At 41.7% G+C, this 24,664-nt stretch overlaps 1 protein-coding gene across 1 annotated transcript in view; it reads right to left on the bottom strand.

The window, feature by feature from the left end:
* LOC125694254 (kinesin-like protein KIF20B) overlaps positions 1-24,664 on the bottom strand; it is a 92,850-nt gene that overhangs the window by 19,889 nt on the left and 48,297 nt on the right. Inside the window, exon 25 of the mRNA XM_048947207.1 lies at positions 19,913-20,068. Within this exon, the coding sequence (XP_048803164.1) occupies positions 19,913-20,068 (156 nt within the window). The remainder of the gene's footprint in view (positions 1-19,912; positions 20,069-24,664) is intronic.

Below are 24,664 nucleotides of genomic sequence, written 5' to 3'. Positions count from 1 at the left end.
ACTTAACCTCCTTAGATACGGCCACAATCCGAGGGCACACATCCACCAATCACGCTTCAGACAACAAACTGCCAACGCTTCAAACACTTCCATCAAGCCTGCAGCACTGATCGGACAGTTTAACTTCTTCAGCCTTATATCATGACTCTCATTCCTACCCATTCTGACTAACCTCCGCTTCTTCCCCACTGAAGCCTCTTACAGCCATAACACAGCCTTTCAAACTCTTTGCTGCTCCATTTATATTGTCAGGGCTTGACCTGAACAAGAGTCAAAATTACAACACGTATGGGCTAGCTGGATTTGCTTTCCTGGGTGGGATCATATTTTGGGAAGAGAGGAAAATTAAGTCAATAGTGGAGAATTTCCTCCCAATATAACAAGTTGCTTCTTGTTAGGCTGAATACCTTTCAGGAATAAGATTCTCAGAAGAGAAGGGCTTCCGCCCTCACACCCCAAAGAAGCACAACAACCCCAGGACAGACTACAGCACACTCACTTTTTGTGCAAGAGCTGAGAACCTCAGCACATTGAACGTTTCATCATAGGCTGAAGCACACTGGCTGATGTTTACTAACATGTGTATCTTCCCTTTTCCACTGAAGAATCCCTGAAGAAAGTGCGTCAACTTACTCTCCCGAAACGGTATGTGCTGCTGCACCCTTTGGAGACAAAAACCACAGCAAAGCCCATTACCACAAGTTAACAACTTCAGTTCAGTGTACGAGCTATCCAAGTGGAAGACAGCATATTAATAGCGGCAGTAGTCCTTACATCAGTTTGGGTTGTGGGCGGTTTTTAATGCTATCGCTTTTTGCTAGTCTGCAGACAGGTTGTGTGGTTGTTCCAGCTACTACGCAGCCTTTATCTTCTTGGACATCGCACGAGAATATTTAAAACAAAAAGTACGTTCAACATTTGGCCTCTGTTAGGTCACACGGCCTCACATTACCTTCAATTCTCTCTCTCCTTTCTCTTTCCCTTACCATCTTTGCAAAAATGGCCTATCTACTTCTCAGAAAACAGTTTCTACTTGTAAGAAAACCTCACCTCCCTAGTGAGGTTGCCCACTGCACTCTTGACAGCTACTGAATTCTGCAAATAGTGCAAGAAAGCTTCAGATAGTTACACTGCTGTCACAGCACACACACAACCCATAAGCAGCTCTACTGCAGGAGTGCTAAACAAGAGTCGTGTTAAGAAAATGACTATCAAAGTCATCTATCAATATGATAAGTGATTAAGCTTCAGCACATTTCTTCTGAGTTGTTAAGATGTCAAGTGATCAGGACCAGAACATAAAACAGTTCTGAATACATCACAGCTCTTCAAGAAGCAGCTAACTTTAAAGGCACCCTTCTTACCTAGAAAAGAAGGACCGACGAGAGAGTAAACCTCTAGCTAGGCCTATTTTCATCTTCTTTAAAGCACAACAGAATTTGAGTAGGCTACCAGGCAGAGTGTTAGCAAACAAGAGAATTTCTTAAAGCACACAATGGCATTTCCCAAGCACAGAGCACACTTAATCTGTGTGGGAGAAAGACATCTTGAAATGAGAATCTACAGAGAAAGCTGCTCCTGAGCGGTTGCATCCAGCTGTGACTGTAAATAAATACTACATCCTTTTAAAAAACAGAAAGTTCTGCCTGCACTCACTTAGAGCCCAACCGCAGGCAAAAGTAGCACGTAGGCTTCTCTTCTGTCTGCATTATTGTGGAGATAATAGTGAAGAGAAATTGTCTATCTTATCCCAGGATTTCTTTGAGAAGGCAAGGCCAGAAGAAACAATGTTAAGTTGCTTAAGTCCACGATAACATGTTCAAAGATTCAGAACTTAAAGGCTTATTAAAACAAATAAAAAATAAACAAAGCAGACAAGTTTATAGACCACTTTGTTAGATCAACAAGGCTTCACACAACTGCAGAAGTCTACGTATACTTTTCACTCAAGCCTTAGTTTTGTACTCTGCATTTTAGACAATAGCTTAAACGTTGCACGCAATACCTGAAATCCACACCTGGTTTCCAGTTTGTACAAGGACTTACTTTGACTGCTGACTGATCCTGAGTGCACTAATACACTTGCTTAGAGTCAGGAGAGACGTATTGATATTTCCACTCTCTTTCAGCCTATCACCTTCGTTGCGCGTCTTGGTATACCTTTCTGAACCAGCAAGATCACACAGGGAGAACCTGAAGGCAGATAAGGAAAATTAAGTTTTCTTGCCTCGGAACGTGCCCTGATTATTTTCATTTCTAACACAACCACTCCTCCCAAAGGAAGAATTTCTTGAACCCTCCCATGCTTTTTAATGTTGCTTTCCTAGTGAAGCTGCACGCTACTTCCTGCCAAATGCTTCTTCAACAAAGCTTCCATTTTTCTGCCATGCGCTTCTTTCTGAGGACTTAACGTTAGTTCAGAAGTCGAGTGGAGCAGGATAGAGGAACACTGTGCTGAACAGAGGGCACAAGATGCAGAACAGCACTGCAACTGGATGGTTTAGTACCGTATGACGATAGGAAATGGGGAACCACCACTCATACACGAGGCTCCATCAGGGAACACTGAGTACGTAGCCTAGCATCAATACACCAACACTGAAAACAACTGACAATTTCACCCCAAAAGAAGAAGGGACCTTTGCTCTGAACTTACTCATTGACTCGTGTCACTCGTGGCATTTCAAGGTCTTCAATTTTTAGTAACTTGATGGTAAATATACTGTGGCTAAAAGGAGACATTTAAAAACCAGTAAGGAGAAATGAAGCAAGATCAATAGTCAGAAATACATATATATTTTTACAAATCTACAACATCTAGTCAAAACGCTGCTGGATCTACTTGAGATTCAATTAACTTCATAATTCTACTGGATGCAGTAAGCCTTTTAAAGAGACTTTTTTCTCAGCTTATTTTGCTTTTCTTCCCTCCCCCAACCCACCAGTACTTAGACAGAAGAAGGCTTAGTTATTCTGCTGAGAGTTTTTGATAAAACCATTGGCTTTTGTACACGCTTATCTGCTTGAAGGACTAATCCATCTTGCTTCAAGCACTAGAATCACATGCAGTTACAGGATATCTAATGGAACACTCGATATCAAGCCTTTTTAAAGCCTTCTGCCCTACAAAAGCCACAGGCAGTATTTTCACTTATCCCTCTTCCCCACACCATCTTATACCCAACCTCAGACAAAGTCTCCCACCTTCGGCTGGAGCAAGCATTCAGCTTTGGGCTTGCAAAACTCCGGTGTTTCTGTCCCAGTTTAAAAAGTCTAAAAGCTTCTTCACAATCAGAGACCTGAACCCACTGCAGACCTTTCAAAAGAAGGAAAAGTGACTTTGGGAGCTTCATTAGCAAAAGGAAAAGTGAACAAGAAATGAGGTATACAAACAAAGAATAATACATTTAGGCAACACAAGAAAATATTGTATTAAGTCTGCTTCGGACACACGATAAGCTGACGAGAGATAAGACTAAGATTCTTCCTCCCATGGAAAAGGACAAGATACAGTATGCCTCTGCATTCAAGCAGACATTTCTAGAGCTAAACTGAACACATTTAAGAGTTTTCTATCTCAGAAGAAACATTATTACAGAAATAGCACTTTTCCATGACAAGCTTGGTGATTTGCAAAGCACTCCAGTTACCTTTCACGTAAGAATATCCCTTGATGTCTAGAGCAAGGCCAAGCGTCTTCTTTTTCTTGTCATCCGACATAGGAGCCAGTAAATCATAAAAACATTCGTTGTAAATCTCAAGAAATGAAACCCAAACAGAGAACTTTGAGAAATTATCTAGAGATAATCTGCTAGATTGTTCTGATCCTTTTGAGAGATTTCCTACACCTGCAAAGTAGAAAATATTACAAGTCAATCTAGAGACAGCAAAACTAATTGCATTTAAAAATAAGTAACGACTAAGATTACAGCAGCCTTGTTAATTAAAGAAAACTTTTCCCAGGCAAAAACCACGGACATCCCCCTCCTCCCATACACACACAGAGCATCTGGAAGTCATATGCTTGCCCTACACCTTCGCAAAGACACATCTACTTGAGAGCTTGCTTTTTCACTTCCAAAACCTAATCTAACGCGTCTAGTTGGGTTAGAAATATTCTGAACTCTTCAAAGGCTTTTTAATGTAGTTCTTAAATGCCCTGAAAGCCTGACAGAATATCACTAGGAATCTTATCACAAGCCATACTCTTTCTCTTCGTTTTACTTACACCTCGTGCTTAACACCAGGTTAGGCTAGACGTCCAAGTAGTCTCCTAACCACTTCATCCCTTCTGTTTTCTGCCCAGATGTCCTGCCCATTATTCCAATCCATCACAAATAAAAGCCAAATAATCCTTTTATTACTAACATTACCCAAAAGTCAGTTCTTGACCTTAGCTGCTAGAAAAGCTTCTGTATTGTTTAATACAAAACATACCCTTAGAATCAGCCGGTGCTTTGCCGTTAGGGCTATTGCGATGGTCTACCTGCAAAAGAAAAGAGAGACTTCTGGATTTATTACTGAAGTACAGCACCAACACACCACCTGTTGCCTGTTTGGTTTTCTTGTTTTTTTGTTTTGTTTTGTTTTCTTCTTTTTTTAAAATACAGCTATATGGCCCTCCCAGAAAGCAATACAGCATAGTTTCAATATGCCAACACCAAAATCCTGGCTGTACATTACAATTGCTTCAGTGCACTCATACATTCCTGTGTTTTTACCTTACTTCTCATTCCTGGCATTTCCTTTACTGTAACATACTACAGCTCGCCGATACAGGGGGGAAAAAGAAAAAATGGAAGAGAATCCCAAACTGGAAGGAGTTACTTAACAGAATGATTTCCAACAGCCCGGTTGTAGTCTGCATATTACCCTCGATTTCATCAAACGAGGATTCCTGAAGTATTTTTCTTTTTGTCATTTTCATAATTCAGGACTTCCATATCTTATGGCTTATTGGGTCAACTCTTGGAAACTGAAGTTAAGGTAGAATACTTTATCATTTAGTGTAGGTAAGCAGCTCATTGCTTCTTAACACAGGCTGTCAAAGTCTTACACAACTGAAATTAACTCTAAACTTTGTAAATATACTATTTTCTTTGTCCAAACTGCTTAATAATATAAAATGGTTCCCAACATCCAGAACTTATGATGTTCACACACGCATTATCAGTTCCCAGGCTACAGATTCTGAGTGGTGTTTTTTTTTTCCTATTAAAGCACAAAAGTAGAAAGAAATTCCCATCTACTAAAGTGAAGACGAGGAGTCTCACCTACCAGACACAGTATGCTTAAGAAGAAAAACTGGGAAATTTTCATCTACACAACGCACACAGATCTGGCTTTGGGTAGGCAGCAAAGCTTGCGGCTACTCAGCTTATCAGGTCAAGTGTTCTACCTACAAACATGGCTCTTGAAACCAGAGGAGGCACCTCTAGCACATGATCACATCTCATCCTACTCCATTAGAGAGTTAAGATCAGCATACAGCTGTTCACTGCATTTTCTTTCCACATCCTCACTAAACCTGGAACAGTTTTACACAGCTTTGGTTCATGCAGATGTAGAAGACAGGTGTTGTTTCCCCCCGCCATACTTACAGATCATTGCAGCCAGACTTAACACGTGCCTGGGCTCTCAAAGTTACTCAGAAAGAGTCTGACTGCCACCTGCCTTTGACGCACACTTAACTAACTCCTCAATAAGATCAATCTAACTCCACAACTGAAATACCCCACTATGGTGTGGCATGCCACTAAGAAGATGCTTCATTCTTTTTCGACAGGAACAGAAAGATGAATAAACAACTACGTGAGAACACACAAGCCTCTTTCATCACACAATGCACAGGATCACACTGAGCTCTCTCAAGACGCATGTACTCATCGTTTCTTTATGAAGTAGTCTCCTACCTCTTTTGTCAGACGAAGCAAGGAATTTTTAAGAGCAGCTTCTTCTCTCACTTGGTCTTTGGTCAGTTTTAGGTAATCTCGCCACCGAATAGGTTTCAGATCCATTTTTGTGTACAGCCTTCCTCCAATAGTTTTAAACAACATATCCATCGTCCTTGGCAAAATACCAACATCATCTTCTGTCCCTGTAAGCAAAAGAAAGGCCCCAGAATTATCATGAGCAACGTACAAAGTGAACAAAGACGAAGATAACTGATTTGAATCTCAAGGCACACACAAAGAGTTTAGAGGCCAGTTACAGTCTGAAGCAGCGTTTGCAGTTTTACTAGTGAAACACAACCCATTCCTCAGACATTACAGGGCATCACTTGAAAACAGCCAGGATGTTCTGCATCAGCTTAGCCATAAGAGAAGGGGGAAAAGAAAACGCAGCAAAATCCCACATTTAACAAATATGCAAGCTTTCAACTGTTTTCCAGGCTTCCTCCCCTCTCTGAAATAATCTGAAGTAAATCCTGCTTTAAGAAACTAATTCAAGGAAAAAAAAAAATTTCTACTCTTACCTTGGAATGTGTAGGTTTTCCCAGCATTTCTAATGCCATACGTAAAAACAAGGCGATTACATCCTTCTAGGAAGTCTAGCACTGGCTGCTTCACTGTACCTTCAAAGAATTCTTCTTGAGTTGTTTCAGGTCCAAACACCTGAACGTTACCAAGAAGCTGGTTAATCTCTTTAGATTGTTTAAGCAATCCTTACATACTTGTAGGAGTCAGATACACGCTTATAATCATACAGAGAATTCTTAAGAGAAGCTTGTTTGTTTTATGTTAAGTAACAGAAGACAAGCAACATCTTCCACACATAACTTAGAGGCATTTAAAGAAAATTCATTTACTCGTGAAAAGCTGAATTTCTGTATCGCCTGTCCTGCAGTTTTGTCAGTCGGTCGACTCCAGGAGCTCTTAGGGGGTTTCAGTATAACGCTTGTTGAGTCCTCAAGTGAAACACACCCCTATTAAAAGGAAGCACAAGTAACGCAGGCATCAAAAGTGTTTTAAAAGATCATCATGAGGGGAAAAGAAAACAAGTATACATTAAGGGTTGTTTGTTTTCTTTTGTTTGGTAGTTTGCTTTTTTTGTTTGTTTGTTTTTAGTGTTAAGATTAAGTAAATGTCCTACCTGTGATCCATTTGCTCTTTCCAGTGCTGTGAAGGGCTTAATGCGCAGGCAAACTTGTATGTGTCCCCTAGGCTCCAAACTAGACCTCTAAAATGGAAAGAGCTGGAAGTTACAAATCTGACTAGATCCTCTCTTTGATGATTAGCACATTTACACAGCATTCTTGTCATCAGCCTGTTGTAACAGACTCATTTGATGACACGGGAAGCACGAATATTTCCCTCTGTTTTCACAAGTGCTTTGGCCCCTGCTAAACTTCCTTGTGAGAGCCTAGAGTTTCAAAACAAATAATACTGCAGTACACTCATGTACTGCATTCAGGCCAACTATAAGCACAAGTCTTCCATCACTCTGCTTCTCTGAAGTGACGTCAGCTTCACCCACTGAGACTGGGGCACCTCACAAGGTATCAAAGCAACACACACACACGTGTCTATGCACAGTCTAAAGGCACAGATGACTGTCATCTCTTCTTTAAGATTCTAATTCTTCTTACCAAGAAAAGAATGAAGTTTCTTTTACAAGATCCAATTAATTTTAATATTGAAGCTTTCTTACCCGGCTCATGTCTGAGCTTGAAGAAACTGAACTAAACTCATCAGAGAGATTTGTTTTTATGTCTTCCACATTTACCAGTCCTGTTCTTTCTGGAAGCTCTATGCCAGCTACATAGGATGGTCTCAAAATGTTATCTTCTTCTGAATTTGTTTCCATTCTGCAAGATGATACAAAAAGAAATTATTCTTTGCTCTTTCAACACATGATGCAGATTTCCTAAGCTCAGTTAGGAAACATGAGACTAAGTGATATCTGCAGTTTGCTTTGTGTGTGTGGACTGACTCTTGCTCCGTCTTCCTTTTCTGTTCTACTCAACTTTATTTCAAACCCACAAGTGTAACCTTTTTCCTATTCTCCCCTCCATCTCCCTACAAGGAGCAAACCCTGTGGTGCCAAGCGGCCTGTCAGACTAAATCACACCACAACCGCCCATCGGGAAAAAGCCTTTTGCATGTAGCACAGCCTTGCTAGAGCCATGATGGCTGATGGAAATAGTCACAGATACCATTTAGAAAAAGCAGGCCCGCTCCACATAACCTTTCTCGTCATCTCATTTTGCAGTTCGAGTCTCCTTTTGGAATAAAAGCTTATCACAATAGAACATTGCAATGGCTTATCCCTGTGGCACCTAATCAATCGTTGGTATGAAAAAGGATAACCCGATGCAGTTTTACACAAGGCAGGACTCAGAGGCACTGTGAAGTCTAACAGGTAGCTTTGGTATTAAGAGGATACTAAACATCAGAAAACCTCATGCCAGAGTACAACTGTTGGCTTTTAAATCCGCAATTTAACTCCTTCAGTGCATCTCAGTCTCAGCAGTGATCTGCTACAGAAAAGGAAAGTGTAATTGATTCAGCGTGACAGGACACCCAAATAACCCTTAAGATGCACATCTGACATACAAATACCCGCGTATTTTGCCCACACTTCATTCTCCTGCTACTTCTTCCTCTGATACTACAGGTGCCATCTTTGCAGTTTATATTTGCCCTCTGAAATAGCTTGTCAGGATATCACTCACCTGTCACGGCAAAAAGCACTCTAACACTTGGTGCTGCCCGGCTTCCTACAGCTTGGACAGCGATTCAGCCGCCTTACAACCCTACACCCTCACGCCAAGCTCCAGCAGCGCACATACAGTGTCCGTAAGTGCTAATAGGGAATAGGAAACCTTTGATAAACTTCAGCGGTTAAAGCGGCCGATGGGACCAGCGCTGGGGCACGGCCCTTCGCTCGCTGACAGCAGTCACGTTTTTGATCTGCGCGAGCAGCACAAAAAGCCGGGATGGAGCAACACACAGCTCAGCCCTCCTACCCGACCAGCAAAACGCAGCTACCGAGTCGGACAGGGCTAGGCAGACATCGCCGAAAGTCACGCTGAAGGGAACGGGCCAGGCGTTCCCTTCCCTCTCCCTACAGCTTGCAAGCACGACGGGCAGCTGTTCAAAACAGGGGAAAGCCCGCCCTGAAATACCGCCCGAGCTTCAGCAAACGCCGTCTTACGGGAAAGAAACGGACCCCCGCCGAGCACGGTCGCTCCCGCAGGTCGCTAGGCAACCGCAAACCGCCGACGCCGCCAAAGGGGCCGCACGTCTCATAACCGCCGCCTCACTCACGTGCAGCGATGGCTGCTCGCAAAGCGGCATTTAGCAGGATCCTGCTCTCGCGCTGTGATTTCTCGCTTGAGAAGCAGAAGGCAGGCCTGCATGCGCCTGCTGCTCCTCGAGGGGCAGCCTGGGGTGGCAGGGGCAGCCCCTCTGCCAGTTCCCCCCCTCCGGGGACCCGGCGACCCTTATCCTGCCGTTTCGTGGCACGGGGAGCCCAGGATTTCACAGCACCCCGCTGCAAAGGCCTCCTCTGCCTCAATATTACCTGTTCTAGCTGTAGTTGAGACTGGAGGAATAGAGAAGACTCTGAAATGTGTACTCCAGGCTAGAACGCTTCAAACAGTAGCAGAGAAGAACACCTACATCTTTCTTGGTTAACCACAGGCACATGAAAGCATTACTGAACAGCTTTCCCCAGATATGGTCAAAATTACCCATGTTCAATGAGGTCTCTGAGCTGTACCTGCTCATGAGGTACAATACTTCCCCTTAATAGATAGTACACCTGTCCTTTTCCACTTTTTTTTCCCCAGTATTTTCATTCTTCCCCATCTGGCATGCAGTGACACCAAGACATCACTTTTACAATGAAAAAGACTTAAACAGAACACACTTCAAGCAGTTGGAAATGTTGTTCAAGTGGGATGGGGGAGAGAATTAAAAAAAAAGAAAAAGTAGAACTCATGGGTGAAAATAAAACTATGTGCAAAGATGGAGAAAAGGAACAGGAAAATAATTATGACATACATACATATGTACGTAACAAGCGATGCACAAGCAATCAATTGCTCACCACCCACCAACAAGTGCCCGGCAAGTCTCCAAGCACTTGAAGAGAGAGCCAGAGATTAACTCCTCCTCCTCTGCAAACTCTCCTTCTGCAAGGAATATCGCCTTGGCCAGCTCCTTGGGCACCCTGTGCCTCTCAGCTCCTTTTCTTGCTCCTCATCAGTAGCACAGTGGGACAGACTGAGGGGTCCTCAGCTCTGTGCAGCGCAGCTCAGCAACAACTAGAAACATCAATGTGTTATCAACACTGTTTTCCTCATAGAGCCAAAACATAGCATAGTCACTAGACATTGTGAAGCAACACAATTCCATCCCACCGGAAACAATGACGCCTTCTTTCAACAATAAATCGCAGAGCGCAAGAAGTCTTCAGCATCCAGCAGGAAAGGTGCAATTTGGAATTTTTGTACCATAAAACATCCAAACTCCGTTTCTCAAAAGGAGAAATCTCATTCCCGTAGAGCACTCAGAAATAAAAGGAGATTGTAGCATTTACTAGACATGCATTCTAAGCTCCCAGAGTAGAATCACATTTTTGTTTCACATCAATGTTTCTGGGAAAAACTAGAGATGAACTTAATAGGGGGATCTATGAATGTTAAATTCAGCAACTTCAAAAACAAACTCTTCCTTAGCAAAGGTGATCTCCCATACTTGACCTTAAACTACAGAGGATCTCTTTTCTGCCTAATACCTACACCAGGTCGCACAGGTAGGCGTCCAGGCGAGTCTTGAATATCTCCAGAGAAGGAGACTCCACAACCCCCCTGGGCAGCCTGTTCCAGTGCTCCATCACCCTCACCGTAAAGAAGTTCTTGCGCACATTCGTGAGGAACTTCCTCTGCTGCAGCTTATGTCCGTTTCCCTTTGTCCTGTCTCCACGTACCACTAAAAAGAGACAGGCCTCACCACTATGGCCCCCACATCTCAGGTATTTATTAACCTGGATTCCACCCCCTCTCACTCGTCTTTTCTCAAGGCTAAACAGACCCAGTTCACTCAGCCTTTCTTCATAGGGGAGATGCTCCAGGCCCTTCACCATTTTTGTGGCCCTCTGCTGGACTCTTTCCAAGAGGTCCCTGTCTTCTTTGTACTGGGGAGCCCAGAACTGGACACAGTACTCCAGATGAGGCCTTACCAGGGCAGAGTAGAGGGGGAGGATCACCTCCCTCGACCTGCTGGCCACGCTCTTTTTAATGCACCCCAGAATGCCATTGGCCTTTTTGGCCACAAGGGCACACTGCTGGCTCATGGCCAACCTGTTGTCCACCAGGACGCCCAGGTCCCTCTCTGCAGAGCTCCTCTCCAGCAGCTCATCCCCCAGCCTGTACTGGTGCATGCAATTATTCCTCCCTAGGTGCACGACCCTACACTTGCTTTTGTTGAACCTCATCTGGTTTCTTACTGCCCAGCTCTCCAGCCTGTCCAGGTCTCGCTGAATGGCAGCACAGCCTTCAGGCGTGTCAGCCAATCCTCCCAACTTTGTATCATCAGCAAACTTGCTGAGGGTGGCCACTATCCCCCCATCAAGGTCATTGATGAAGATGTTGAACAAGACCGGACCCAGCACAGACCCCTGGGGGACACCACTGGTTACAGGTCTCCAGGCAGACTCTGCACCACCAACGACAACCCTCTGTGCTCTGCCAGTCAGCCAGTTCTCAACCCACCTCACTGTCCACTCGTCTATCCCACACTTCCTCAGCTTTGTTATAAGGATGTCGTGGGAGACAGTATCAAATGCCATTCTAAAATCAAGGTAGACTACATCTACGCTCTCCCCCCATCCACCCAGCATGTCACAACATCATAGAAGGCCATCAGGTTGGTTGAGTAAGACCTCCCCTTGGTGAACCCATGCTGACTACTCCTGATAACCTCCTTTTCTCCCAGTTGTCTGGAGATGGCATCCAGCACAAGCTGTACCATCACCTTTCCAGGGACAGAGGGGAGGCTGACAGGCCTATAATTACCCAGGTCTTCCTTCTTGCCCTTTTTGAAGACTGGAGTGACACTGGCTATCCTTCAGTCTTCATGACCTCCCTCATTATCCAAGACCCCTCAAAGATGATGGAGGGAGGTTCGGCAATGACCTCTGCCAGCTCCCTCAGCACACGTGGATGCACCCCATCAGGTCCCATGGACTTGTGGACCTTAGTACTGCCTAGGCACTTACGGATCACCTCTTCCCTGACTAAGGGAAGTCTCCCATTCCCCAGACCCTCTCACTAACCTCCAGGGTATGGGAAACCTGAGGGAGAGCCTTTCCACTGAAGACGGAAGTAAAGATTAAAAAGTAGTAAAGTAATTTAAACAGAAGTATTAAAGACTAAAAAGAAGTAAAGTAAATATTCGGCAAATATACACTTTTTGGTAATAATTCCACTCTTCAGAGAGCTTTCAAGAGGATGCCTTAGCGACTGGTACAGATGTACTGAGGAACAACACTAGATGTTCATGAGAAAACTGGAAAACCTTCAAGCAATGCAGGCACTGGGTGCCAGCGTGCAGAGGGCAGCCCAACCTTTGCCCCCAGGCGGTTCAGATGAGTTGCAATGTAATTTTCAATCCTTTCCAGGTACAGGAAATGGCACAGAAGCCCATGAAGCGCTGGGCACCGTTCTGAAACAACGCTGTATAGGCAGTACATCTCTTCAGCAGGGCGAGTGTGCAAAAGGTAACTCCAGAAGTGACAGAGGGGAGAGACATGGAATGCGCTGCAGTACAGACGCTCCCTACAGGCGACAGGGAAATGCAGGAGCTGAAGGAGCTCCACTAGCAGCAGCATAGCTCCACGAAGCTCGGCTAAGCGCGCCGAGACGCGGGCGCGTCGGAAAGGAGCAAAGCACTTCTGCTCCCCGCCGCTGGCAGAGGGAGGGCTGCTGACTCGGGATCAGAAGGGCCGCAGCGCCATCGTGCGGGCGCCGCGCCGGCTGGCCTACACGCATGCAGACGCACGTGCTCACCCACATACGCACTTCTTGTTCATAGCTCGACTTTTCTTCAGTCACAGCACAAGTCGAGCCCCAAGAAACTCAGGTATTAGCATGCCTACTTAAAGCTGTCCTATCACAAAGAAGACTCCCCAAAATATTCGGTTCTCCTTTCATGGAAAGGAGCAAAAACCCAACAAGGAAAACCCACTGTCACAGCTGTTCCACGTGCAACATTTTTACCCGCAAGAGCTGGAAGAAAATATTGGAAACTACGACATTTTACATTTGGTGGGGAAAAGAACAATCAAATCAACAAAGAAATCATACCACAAGGAATTCAACGTGCTTCCTATCCTGCACTTACCTTGTAGATTTTTCTTGGTTTCAAAGCTTATTTGGTGATTTAATGACAAGCAATCAAGCCGTCATTCAAAGCAGCGTGATGGACCGTGAATCTCTCTGCAGGCAAGAGCAAGGTTGCGCAACGGGAGGAACAGTCCTGCTCAACAGGCATGTACTGATGGGCTCTAAAATTAACTTGAACTGTACAGAAGAACAAGATGGGGGGCAAGATGAGCAGCTGGTTGAACTTGTGCTGAGCGTGGAACAAAGCAGACAGAACTCTGAGAAAGGCAAAGAAGCAATACGCTAAGTACGGCCCACTGTTTAAGACTGTGCCATGACTTTCACTTTGTTATTTATTATGCCTCCAGCTATGACACTTGCATAAAAGGCAGAAACGCTCACCTACCACCTAGCTAAGAGTCATCAGCGTTGCACTCTTCTCAAGTCCTGAAAGAGCTCAACTCTAGCCCTGAAAAAGGTCAGTCTAGACAGATAACCAAAGCACAGGTGGGAGAAAACAGAAGATCCGGACAGAAGGACAAAGGACCTCAAAGCGTAAAACTACCTATGAAAACATTAAACAAGATTTCACGACAGATGCATTCATCTCTACTTAGGAAGGAAAGCCAAATTTGAGAGACGGGAAGCTTATTCTCTGTTGTATTTGAATGAAGAGGTGAGAAAGCCTGTCTTCCACATTGAGGAACTGGCACTATCTTCTCTCCAAAGAAAATTCTTTAAAAAGATTCAAAAATCAAGCATTATCATGCGCTGATCCCATTCCTCTCCCGCAAAGTTCTGCTAAGTACACCAGTCACCTGAGAAAAGCAATTCAGGCCATCCTGAACAAGTATGTTATTACTACTGCACAATGGGTAAATAACAAAGACTTCTAAAGACACCATTCCTATACAGGGGAGGCAAAACAAACAAAAAACAAAAGAAGCAAAAGAAAAAAAAAGAAAAAAAGAAGAACCCTAACAAACAAACAAAAAAAAAGCCAAACACATAATTCAAGAAAACTGGTATTTATTTCAACTTCAAGAGTCAGTTTGAAACATCAGAAAGACTATATACAAACCTAAGAGCACAACTAAGCAACTGTTAACGTTCAATAACAACCAGTTATAACAATAACAATACAATAGAACTAAGTCCTGACTAAGTGGAACAAACATGCTTCTTCAAGGTTATTTAGCGTTTTTTGGATGTAGTCGTCACTTGATGATTACATGGTCGCTTTCCTTCTTGTTCTGTTCCACAGAAACCTGAAGAAAATATTTCAAAAGTTACTCATCTTTTTACACAAGACTGACAATGACCCATGCAAACATACTTCTTCCCCTAAATGGTTTTCAGAATGGCATTTGCTTATTATCTTTTAATCAGAATTCTACAGGATACAGAAATCTATAGGATACAGAGATTGTTTTGATGCAGCTTAATCAGAAGGAACAAATAAGACAAATGTACAAAATGCTGTTTATTTTAAAAAATACCCACACCCAAAGAAAACCTGAAGGCAGCATTCACATTAAAATGCTTATTTTCGAATGAGCATTCTAATGCACGTTTTGTGAAACATGGGGTGTTCAGAAAACATTTCTAGCCTAAATCCCTGTAGCTATGACTTGCCCAGCAATTCCCTTCTCTGTTCAGTTCCATGCTCTCAGAAGTACAGTGAGAGAAAAAATTGTCTCATTTCCTTCATGCTCTAACAAAAACCATTTTGGTTTCTGCCCCCCCCCATCCATCAAATCAACAGAAAATTCAGTGGGATGTTACAGTGTGGGCAAATGAACACTATATTGAACAGAAAAAGGACTCTAACATAATTAGAGGATGCGGCTCCAACAGAGCAAGAACTCTCAGCACCATAGCTGCTGGCAGAGTCACAAAATTGCTTTCTGAAATGGTGCATCAAGTCCTGGCACTTCAGATCCTTGACAAGGTGGCTTAGGCAGGACAACGCAGTTTCAGCATACCTAAAGAGCTGTTTAAGTTGTGCTTTAGAAAAGCAGAGCTGTAGTAGAATAATCCCAACCCAACACACTGTAAGTGTCTATGATTCCAAATTGGAAGACGTCTCCATGATTGCTACATTCCCTACATAGGCTGCTGTAAGCCAGCAGCCAAATACAGAGATCTTCAAAGAGAAAATAAAATAAAACTGCAGGAAGACCAACAAGAATGACTAGGTCAAACAAAGAAATAGCTCAGCACTTTCAACCTCCTCCTGCAAATAGGTGAAATCTTCAAGTTTGTTGGACTCCTGAGTAGTTTATGTTGAGACAAGACTACAGAAATGCATTACATTGGACAGAACAGTAATGTACAATCGCTCACCCAAGAAGCAGGTATGTCTAGAGGGCAGGAAATGTCAGTTGAATACAGCTTCCTTTTGGATCTTTTTGGCTTCATCCCCTCCTTTCCAAGACTTTCTGGTTCAGGAGATTTTGGGGAGCTTACTGCTGCCATCAGCTTCTTGGCTAGAAGGAATTTGTTTTGATTCATAAACTAACCAACTTAGGGATTTTGTGAGTCTTTATATCAACAAATGCCAAAAGCTTCATTATAAACTTGGTTTATAAGTGATACATCAAGTTTAAATTAAAATATTCAGGAACTTTGGCAGGAGCTAAACAACAGGCCTCACTTTTGTGCTGACAGAAGCACAAGGTGGAGTCAGCTTCCTCTGCATACTTGCAGATTTTCATTCAAGTAGTGGTGAATCTCGGAAGAGATGAATAAATGCATTTATTTCATAAGTTGAAGAGCAACTTACCATGGCAGACAAGTTCTCTAAGAATATATACGTTCATAGCCTACAGCAGAAACAAGCCATTCTGCAGTGCCTACAGAAGGTGGAATAAATCTTACTTATTCTACACCAACCTTTAGAGTGAATAATAGAAGGAGTACTTTGAAGAAAATCTCCAACTTTTTGTAGAGTTCCATCACTCCTGCTAGTCAATCTTCTACCGGAAGTACATACTCGCTTTCTAAGGAAGTACTCTTTTCTGGATTTCTGTTTAACAGACACGTGAACAAGAAATAAGAGCAGTGTTTAAGCTTTATTTTAGGTCAGTGTTATCTTAAGCCGACATTTTGAGCTTTGCTACTGACACCTGTGTTTATTATGCTAATGATATTACAACTGCAAGTAACGTAGACAATTTTATACCCTTTAGGGAGTTGTCAAAGTCTCAGCAATTCCAAGGCATAAGTTTCTTAACATTTGTTAAAGAAGCAGTAGTTTCTTTAATAGTAAATCCCAAGCTGTGGAGATGTTTCTTACATAAGCTGTTCTAATTATAAAAAAATAAACAAACATACAAAACAGAAGACAACAGATTGGGAAAAACCTACTCTTCACACTCTTACCATGCCAAGGATACTCCTAAGACATTAAAACATCTCTTTTTAATCATTCCCATGCATACAAATCACATGAATCTCAGCTTAGTACAAGGGCTTCACTTACAAAAGCCCATGATAATACGCTCAGACTTCTCCTCCCAGCTATTCAGTCTGCGATATGCTTTCCACCAAATCATTCCACACTACAGCCCAGCCATTATACACTCTTGGGACAGACCAACTTGCTCTATGGTAAGCTTATGGGATTTAATAGGAGGAGGTCATAAGAGTTTAAGATTCCCATTCAGCTACACAAATAAGGATAAGACACTGCTGCATAAGAATGTTTACTCCCTTCAAATGGCCACACTATGACAGAAAGTCCCAAACTAGCTTCCAAACTAGAACAAAAACCAACCATTTTCTTGTCGCTTGTAGAGGGTGAATTACAAGCCATGGCAGACTTTGCATTTTTCGAGTTCTCACTTATCACAAAATCCTGGGAAAATAAGACAAGTTTTAGCCACAAATCGTTTAGAAAGATTCACTTTTCATTAGGTAGATCACAAAAGCAAACACTTTCAATGCTATTGCATTCAGTAATAGGGAGGTATTTGCAAGTAGTAACAATTCCAATGTGAATCAAATACTAAATAAACATTCAAGTGCACAAACGGGTTGGTAGCATTATTAAGATATCAGTATTAGACATCCTGTGATGCGATGCCATCCCCATACGGAGCGGACTTTTTTCTCCTTTTCAGAGGAAACACTCAGATATTTCACACAAAATAGAAAGCAAATGTATAAGAAGTCTAAAAAGCTGACTGATGTCTACGGATTTTCAAAGAAAATCCACAAGGGAGTTGAGATAAATTCTTTCCCTTCTCTTAAATCATTATCACCCAGCTTGGCTATTAGTTTAGTTTCATTAAAGCTTGGACTCTCCACACCAAGGTTCATCAATTAAATGCTTCAACCACTTTCCTGAGATAGAAATAGCATTTTTTAAAGCTTAAACGAGGAATGGTAGAAAGGCATCAGATATTTCATTTTCTGCTTGGTGTAGGTCATACCTCATCCATGTCATCACTTTTTCTCTTCTTTCTTGTCCTAGGCATTTTCACCCTTGCATGTAACATGCTGTCGCGCTGCTTTATCTCCATCTTATCAGGTTGCAGAGGTGACAGTTGGATTTCCACCTCTGGTTTTGGGAACCTACTAGTTTTTCCATTTTCCGTGGATGCTTCAGAAGAGTGGAGGTCAGTTTCCAAATGCTCCTGATAGCACAGAGAAATTTTAAGTGCAAGTGTTAGGGAAGCCATGAGGTTAAAAAACTATCATGCATCTGGAAAAGGATATGCAAACACGCAGTATCCCAGCTGTTAGCTTACAGAACACTTCTAACCGAAGAAGAAGTCTATTTCAGTTACAGCAGAGTTTAGCCCTTCTTTCCCAGAACCTGTTACAATTAAAATTATTGTTTCCAATCTAAGGTAACAGAAAAAGTTTTCCATGTTACATTGAGCCTGATGCTTCACAGGTCATTTTTCTCAAGGGCACAGACAACCATTCTCTTTCTACAATTAACTGACATGATTTTCTTCATCTCAACTCTGCTGCTGCAGAACTGGGCAGGAACAGAAGCTTTTGACTCAAGTGCCTTATTATCGTCCAGCTTAGTTTTAGGCAGTTTGCCCTTCCTCTTCTACACTAGAGTTGCAGAGATCCACCCAACCCTGTTTTTCTCGGCAGGAACAACAGAGTCAGAGCTGTGATCACCTGGACTCCTCCTTCCCTATGGCAGGAATTCAGCTAGTAGCTAGCATATCAAAAGCAAGTTCAGATGTTGAACAGAACATGGAAGACGGGCTGCTGGGGACATCAGGAAATGGCAGATGGCTGCTACTACTGCCATAAATGCATAGAACTGCTACTTTACGAAAGCTAGCACAGTTAGAAATCCTGCAGGGGAAGAAAACAAGTTCAATTTGCTGTGCCCATTTCAGTGGCTCTGTAAATTGTTTTCCGGGTGACTCATTTAATCATGAGCCACGTCATAAGCATCAACGAGAGGAAAGTTTTCAACAGCAAATAAGAGGAATTCATCACACAATGGTTTCAACAGCTTTTATTCCTACCAAAGGCTATGAAAACAGATGATCTGATCACCTTGAAAGGGATAAACAAAGCTTGAGAATTGTGTAGAGAACTCGAGACCTTTTCCTACTCATTCCTTATCAAGATCAGTACAACTACAACATTTTCAGATTTGAAGTTGCATACTAACCTCAGATTCATTTAATGAAGTGACACTGCTAGGACGTCGAGTTGATGAATAATTCCCTTTAGCTTCACGTCTTCCTGGAATACTTTCTTCATCTCCGTTTTCAGTTTTGCTTTCTTTTTTCACAGCCTGTAAACATTTAAAATCAGTAAAGATCAAGCTGTGCAGCACACCTCCAAAATACTTTGAGTTTTCTAAAGTTCCAGTGTAGAATCTCAAGCTCAGACACCACATGAACAAGTAAGTTGAAACACAGCACAAGTCTGTGAAGGCAGTAACATCCATTCATCGTGTAACCTTCAGATTCACCCTATTGGGTCTCTCCAACAGCCTCATTCAGTACTCTACCTCCAAAAGAGACCAAGTCAGATGTTATAAAGCCTGGGGACAATTGTGGTTAATGCGTTGTTTTAATTCCTTTATGAAGTCATCTTTGTCAGCCAGTTCTTTTCTTACCTCTTCTATCACAGTTTCATTATCCTAATAAACACCGTAAAAATTGCTGAGTTGCAGGATTGGCAAAAGGAGCTAACACACACAAGCAGCACTGCAGTTCCTTAGTAGCAACCATTTCAGAATTGCAGGCTAAGGCAGTAAGCTAATCAAGAACAATAACATTTCATGGTTTTGTATGGTCACTGCTACAAGTGCAGTAGTCACCTAATTGCCTGGGAAGATGTATTACAATAGGTATTGAATTCTTTTCTTTTCTTTTCTTCTACTCTTGTGCTTCAGCCTTTCTCTCAAGATACAAGAATAAAAAGAGTTTTTATTTGTTCACGAAGACCTCTGTACTGTGAGAATTATCAGCAGTTGTAGGGGAAGTTTTGTTATGAGCACAGCTCCCATCCCACAGAAGGAGATATCCAAACATTCTCAAAAAAGCACAACTCATAGAGTCTTCTGGATGACTCTGCCAAGACCTCGTCACTTACAATTTCTGCTTGTTGCTTTCCGTGCCGTTGTCGGTCCTCAGCAAACTTCTTCATTTCTCTGTTGCGAAGATTCTCAGCTTCTTTTACCTGATTCAGGAGTCCTTCTTTTTCCTCCAGCCACTTCTTTCTATCAGTTTGATACTTGGCCTCACTTGTCTATTTCAAAGGAATCAGAAATGAAAAACGAAGTGATTAAGGAATAAAAGTCTTAAAAGCCAGGACGTCATTAAATAGACTTGTTTCTACAAGATCACAGAAACATTAGCAGTTTTTACTACAGAATGTTCCCAGTGCATGTATTGCATACTCATCAGTTCTTTTCCATTTAAAAAAAATAATTTTCAGTATTTCTTCATCAGACCAAAGGGACTCCACAGAACTTTTTCTCTATATGAATTTTCTCACAAGCATTATAGAACTTACACCAAAAGTCACTGCATGAAAAACTATTTTAACTTAAAAGTGTCTAATATTTTATGCTGCCTTGCAGGAGATGTAGAAAACTTGCACCTCCTTTGGGGTTGAAAGAAAGAAACGTAACACAATTTACGCTGAAGGAATAGTCCATGTGTACTCAAGAACGTTACTCCAATCCACAACAACTTTATCTCCTTTTCTATCGCAATCAACCTTACTGTCAGACACACTCACATATAGCATAGAGCATCTGAGAAACTACTTGAAAAAAAAAATTCTTTTAACCAAGGCCAATTAAAATTAGACCCTCAGCACAACAAAAAAAGGCTTCCTGGCGATAAAGTTAGGTGCTGATTTGGATAGCTTATACAAATTGCCCAAGCAACTAATAGAAAAAAGGTTGGACAAATGTATGTTAAGTTATAATTTGCTTTGAGTTAATATTCCTAGCTGTACCTCGTCCTTATTGCACACTGCACTGCAGGTTGTACAGGAAGTTTTCTTCATCAATGTAACAGTTTACTTTATCATGTTATAAGTAGTCTCCTAAGTTGAAGTTACAACTTTAAAGTGAAGTTACCTTCAGCTCTTTTTGCAGCTTTATTAATTCTGTATGGTTTTCATTCACGTTTGCCTCTTCCCTTTCCCTGTCCTTTTGCTGCTGGTCACTATTGCTCTGGTTCTGCAGTTCTCTGCATCTATGCTTCCACATCTCCAGTTCTACTCAATACACAGAAAGAGGTTAGACACCTTATGGTTTCAAATGTGTATTTGAAACACCACATTAATGACTTTTTACTAAAGCCACTTAGGTTTTGCCTGCTGTAGAACAGAGAAATAACAGAAGCTTTTAACAACCAGAAATTTGTTGTTTACTATGGAACATAAATGCCCAAGCCAAATGAAAATGGAAGTGGCTATCACAATACATCTAAAGCACTTATGCATCACTGCTCCCTTTCCACTGAAAGATTACCTGAAGCTAATCTTTCCTTCTCTTCTAATTGAGCTTCAAGCGCTTGGCCGTGTTCAAGCTGAGTCTCTTCTTGTTCTTCTAATGTCATCCTCATAAGTCCAATTATTTTTTCTTTTGCACACAGATCTGGAGGTTTGAAAATTTACAGATGAACTCCCTATTAGTTCCTGTTATTCTCTCCCAAGGAGTTTTCAAGTCGAGGTTCCCCCATGACCAAAAGAAATAGAGCATCTCTATTGAAATATTCACATACAGATACATACAGAGTTCTTAAGTGACTCTCACCAACTTGTTTTAGGTGAGAATTCTAGTGCTAGGGACAATCAGAATATGGAGTTTATTACATGAGAAAATGACTGTAGTTCAACTGCTCTAAGATCATCCTACAGCCTACAGAATCTGTTATTGCAGAACTTGACATTTCAGAGGTTGAGTTTACTTCAGAAGGTCAACTAAAACAGCACATGAGCAGCAGACTTTTTAAAAAGCACTGCAAATCTATCATTTTAAAAACATAAGAGTTTAAGACTCACCAAAGCCATCAGCAATGTGACAACATTGACATGGATATTACACAGAGACATAGAGAGAGGGAAAAATAATGGCTAACCTTCACATATTTTCTTATATTGACTGGAGACTTCTTCCAACTTCTCGTTATTCAACAGCTCCTATATTTCACATTGAGAGAAAAGCATACACAGTAGAAACAAGCAGAATTTTTAAGACAGCCTACAATCAGTCATTTTTTCATAAAGTATAAATAAGCATTCAAGCTGATAAGAAGGGTTTGAGGCAAGACATTTCAACTGACTTACAGAGATGTCACTCATCAGAATCAGGTTATATACAGCTATTAAACATGTATTTACTATGCAGCTTATTGTATTTAAAGCAATCTGCCAGCGCTCTGCAATGACAAATTATTTGAACACCTTTCATGGTCTATCACTAATTTCAGTTGGCTACTTTCATTTTACCCCAATTTCTGTAAACTTTTTCCTGTTGCTTGGAAAACTTGCATCATTCATTAAAATATAAAAAAAAATCCAGTAAAATAGGTTGCGAGATATCTTCCTGCTTAATAACTAAATCTTAACCAGTAACATCACTGAAGATCAGAATAAAGAAAAAAATATGTATGTCTTGTATTAAAGAGCCTCTAGAAATCAGTCTATTTCTCGTCAGGTAAATACCATTTTTCTTCCCAGTTATCAGCACTTTCCACAAGAGTCAGGTTTGAGGTTTTGGAGTTGACACAAATACCAGAGGCAAGGCTACTGTTACTACAGAGATCACCACAAGTCCCCCTCCAGAAGCCGATTAGCCATTCTTTTCACAAACATTATTCAAGACGACCAACAAAGTTTACTTTCCTCTGTTCGTTATCTTTATGAAACCATGTCTTGACTTCTGGTCTCCTCTACAGCTTCAATGGCAACATTCACTAAGCGTTGCTGCTTGCCCCACCAGCGTGACACATTTTTAAGCTTCGTAGGTAAGGTTTGAGCAAACAAGTTCTAACAACAGAAAGCCAAGCACAATCTTCTAGAAGAAACTTGACTACAAACCTCGCTTTGTATTTGCAGAATTTGTTTCTTGGCATCGGAAAGTTTGCCTTTTAAGTCTGCATACTCTTCTTCTTTCCTCTGCAAATCTTTTTTCAAATTCCGCACAAGGACAGAGCTCTCAGCAACAGCCTTTTTAAGCCTTATGTTAAAAATAAAGAGACAAAGAACATTACTGTACGCATCTCATGGAAACAGCATTTGTGGCTTAATTCAGGCCCTGCCTGCTGGTTTCTACTTGTAAATAGAATCTTAGATCTATCTAGACCAGTGGCAAGATTTAAACAATTACTTTCAAATTTCAGCTTGCCTCTCATAATCAGATTCTGAAGCTACAAATACTTCAGATTCTGTTCTGAGGGATGTACAACAAAACCACCAGAAATCCCCAAGTTATTCTTTGCTTCCTTGCACGCTCCTGGTTTCCCTTTGAACTCAAGTAGCATACCAAAGCATCCTAAAGTAGTTGCTTGGCTACTGATAAACATGCAAAAGCATTAAGTCAAAGGGATGTTCACAAGAACGAGTTTTAACTCTAGCTCGTTCTCAAAGGGCTGTAAGTTATCTCAGGAGTTACTTACGATTCTATAGTTTGCATTTTCTCCTTTTCACTCTTTTCCTTTTCCCAAAGAGAGTGTTTCATCCGCTCCAAGCTGTTTTTCAGCTGCACAACTTCTTCCATCAGATTTGCTTTTTCATTATTTAGCTCTTCAACCTTTGCGTCTTCATTAGCAGACTTCTCCTGCAGAGCTGCCATAACTGTTTCTAGATTTACAATAACGGATTCCTTTTCCTTAAGTAACTCTTCGAGTTTTGTCACGCTGCCTTCCTTTGCTCTGAAAGCTTCCAGGAGACATTCAAGCTCTCTTATTTTTACCTCACAGTTGGCAACTTCCTCCTCAAAATGTGCAATTACTCTGTGATCTTCCGCAGCCTTTTTTTCAAAGTCCCAGGTTTTCTTTTCTATTTGCTCTTGTAACTGATTCATAAGATCTTCTTTCTGACTACCTGGATTTGTAACCTCGCTTAGCTTCATTTCAAGTCGATTATTACAATTCTCAGCATCTTTCAGTCCCTTCCTTAGGCTTTCAACATCTTGAAGCAGTGCTTCGATCCGCTGACTTTTTTGTGAGGAAACATCAATAATACTTTTGCATGCTTCCCAAATCCTTTCAAGACTGTGGTAAAAGGAGCGGTCCTGTGCAAGATCTGACATAGAAGAAGCCTGTGACTGAAGGCATGCAGAACTAATTTGAGATCTCTCTGGTTCATCTTCCTCAGAGCCTGAGGAATCCTCTACATTGACTAAGTCAGTATCGATAGCGTAGGACTCTAAGTGACGTCTGTATAAGTCACCTAATTTGGTCTGCACTGCTTTTACTTGTGACACTTTATCAATTATGTTTTGTTTGGCAACTTCTATGATGTTATTTAGTTGAACATTTTTTTCTTCCAGCCCCATATTTACAGATCTCTGTTCATCCAGCTCAGAAGCAATTTCCCGATACTCAGCTTGACACTGCCGAAGTTGTTCACAGAGGTCAGCAGCTGTTTCTTCAGAAAAAGAGAGCTTAATACGCAGGCTTGTGACCTGCTTACTGAGACCTTCTTTTTTATTTTCTTCTCTCCTGCAATGCTCTTCAAGCACAGCTAAGTGACGTTCCGAGGTTTCAGATCTTTCCCTCAGTGCTAGTACTTCCATATGGTATGCAGAGCACTTCTGCTTCATGTATTCCATTCTCTTTTGCTCTAGACTGCTCTTTTTCTTTCTCTCCTTCACAACAACTGGAA

Source organism: Lagopus muta, chromosome 5 (genome assembly GCF_023343835.1).
Source record: "Lagopus muta isolate bLagMut1 chromosome 5, bLagMut1 primary, whole genome shotgun sequence".
Lineage (NCBI taxonomy): Eukaryota > Metazoa > Chordata > Aves > Galliformes > Phasianidae > Lagopus > Lagopus muta.
The sequence above is the reverse complement of the archived record's forward strand: the minus strand, read 5'-3'. Positions and strand labels throughout refer to the sequence as shown.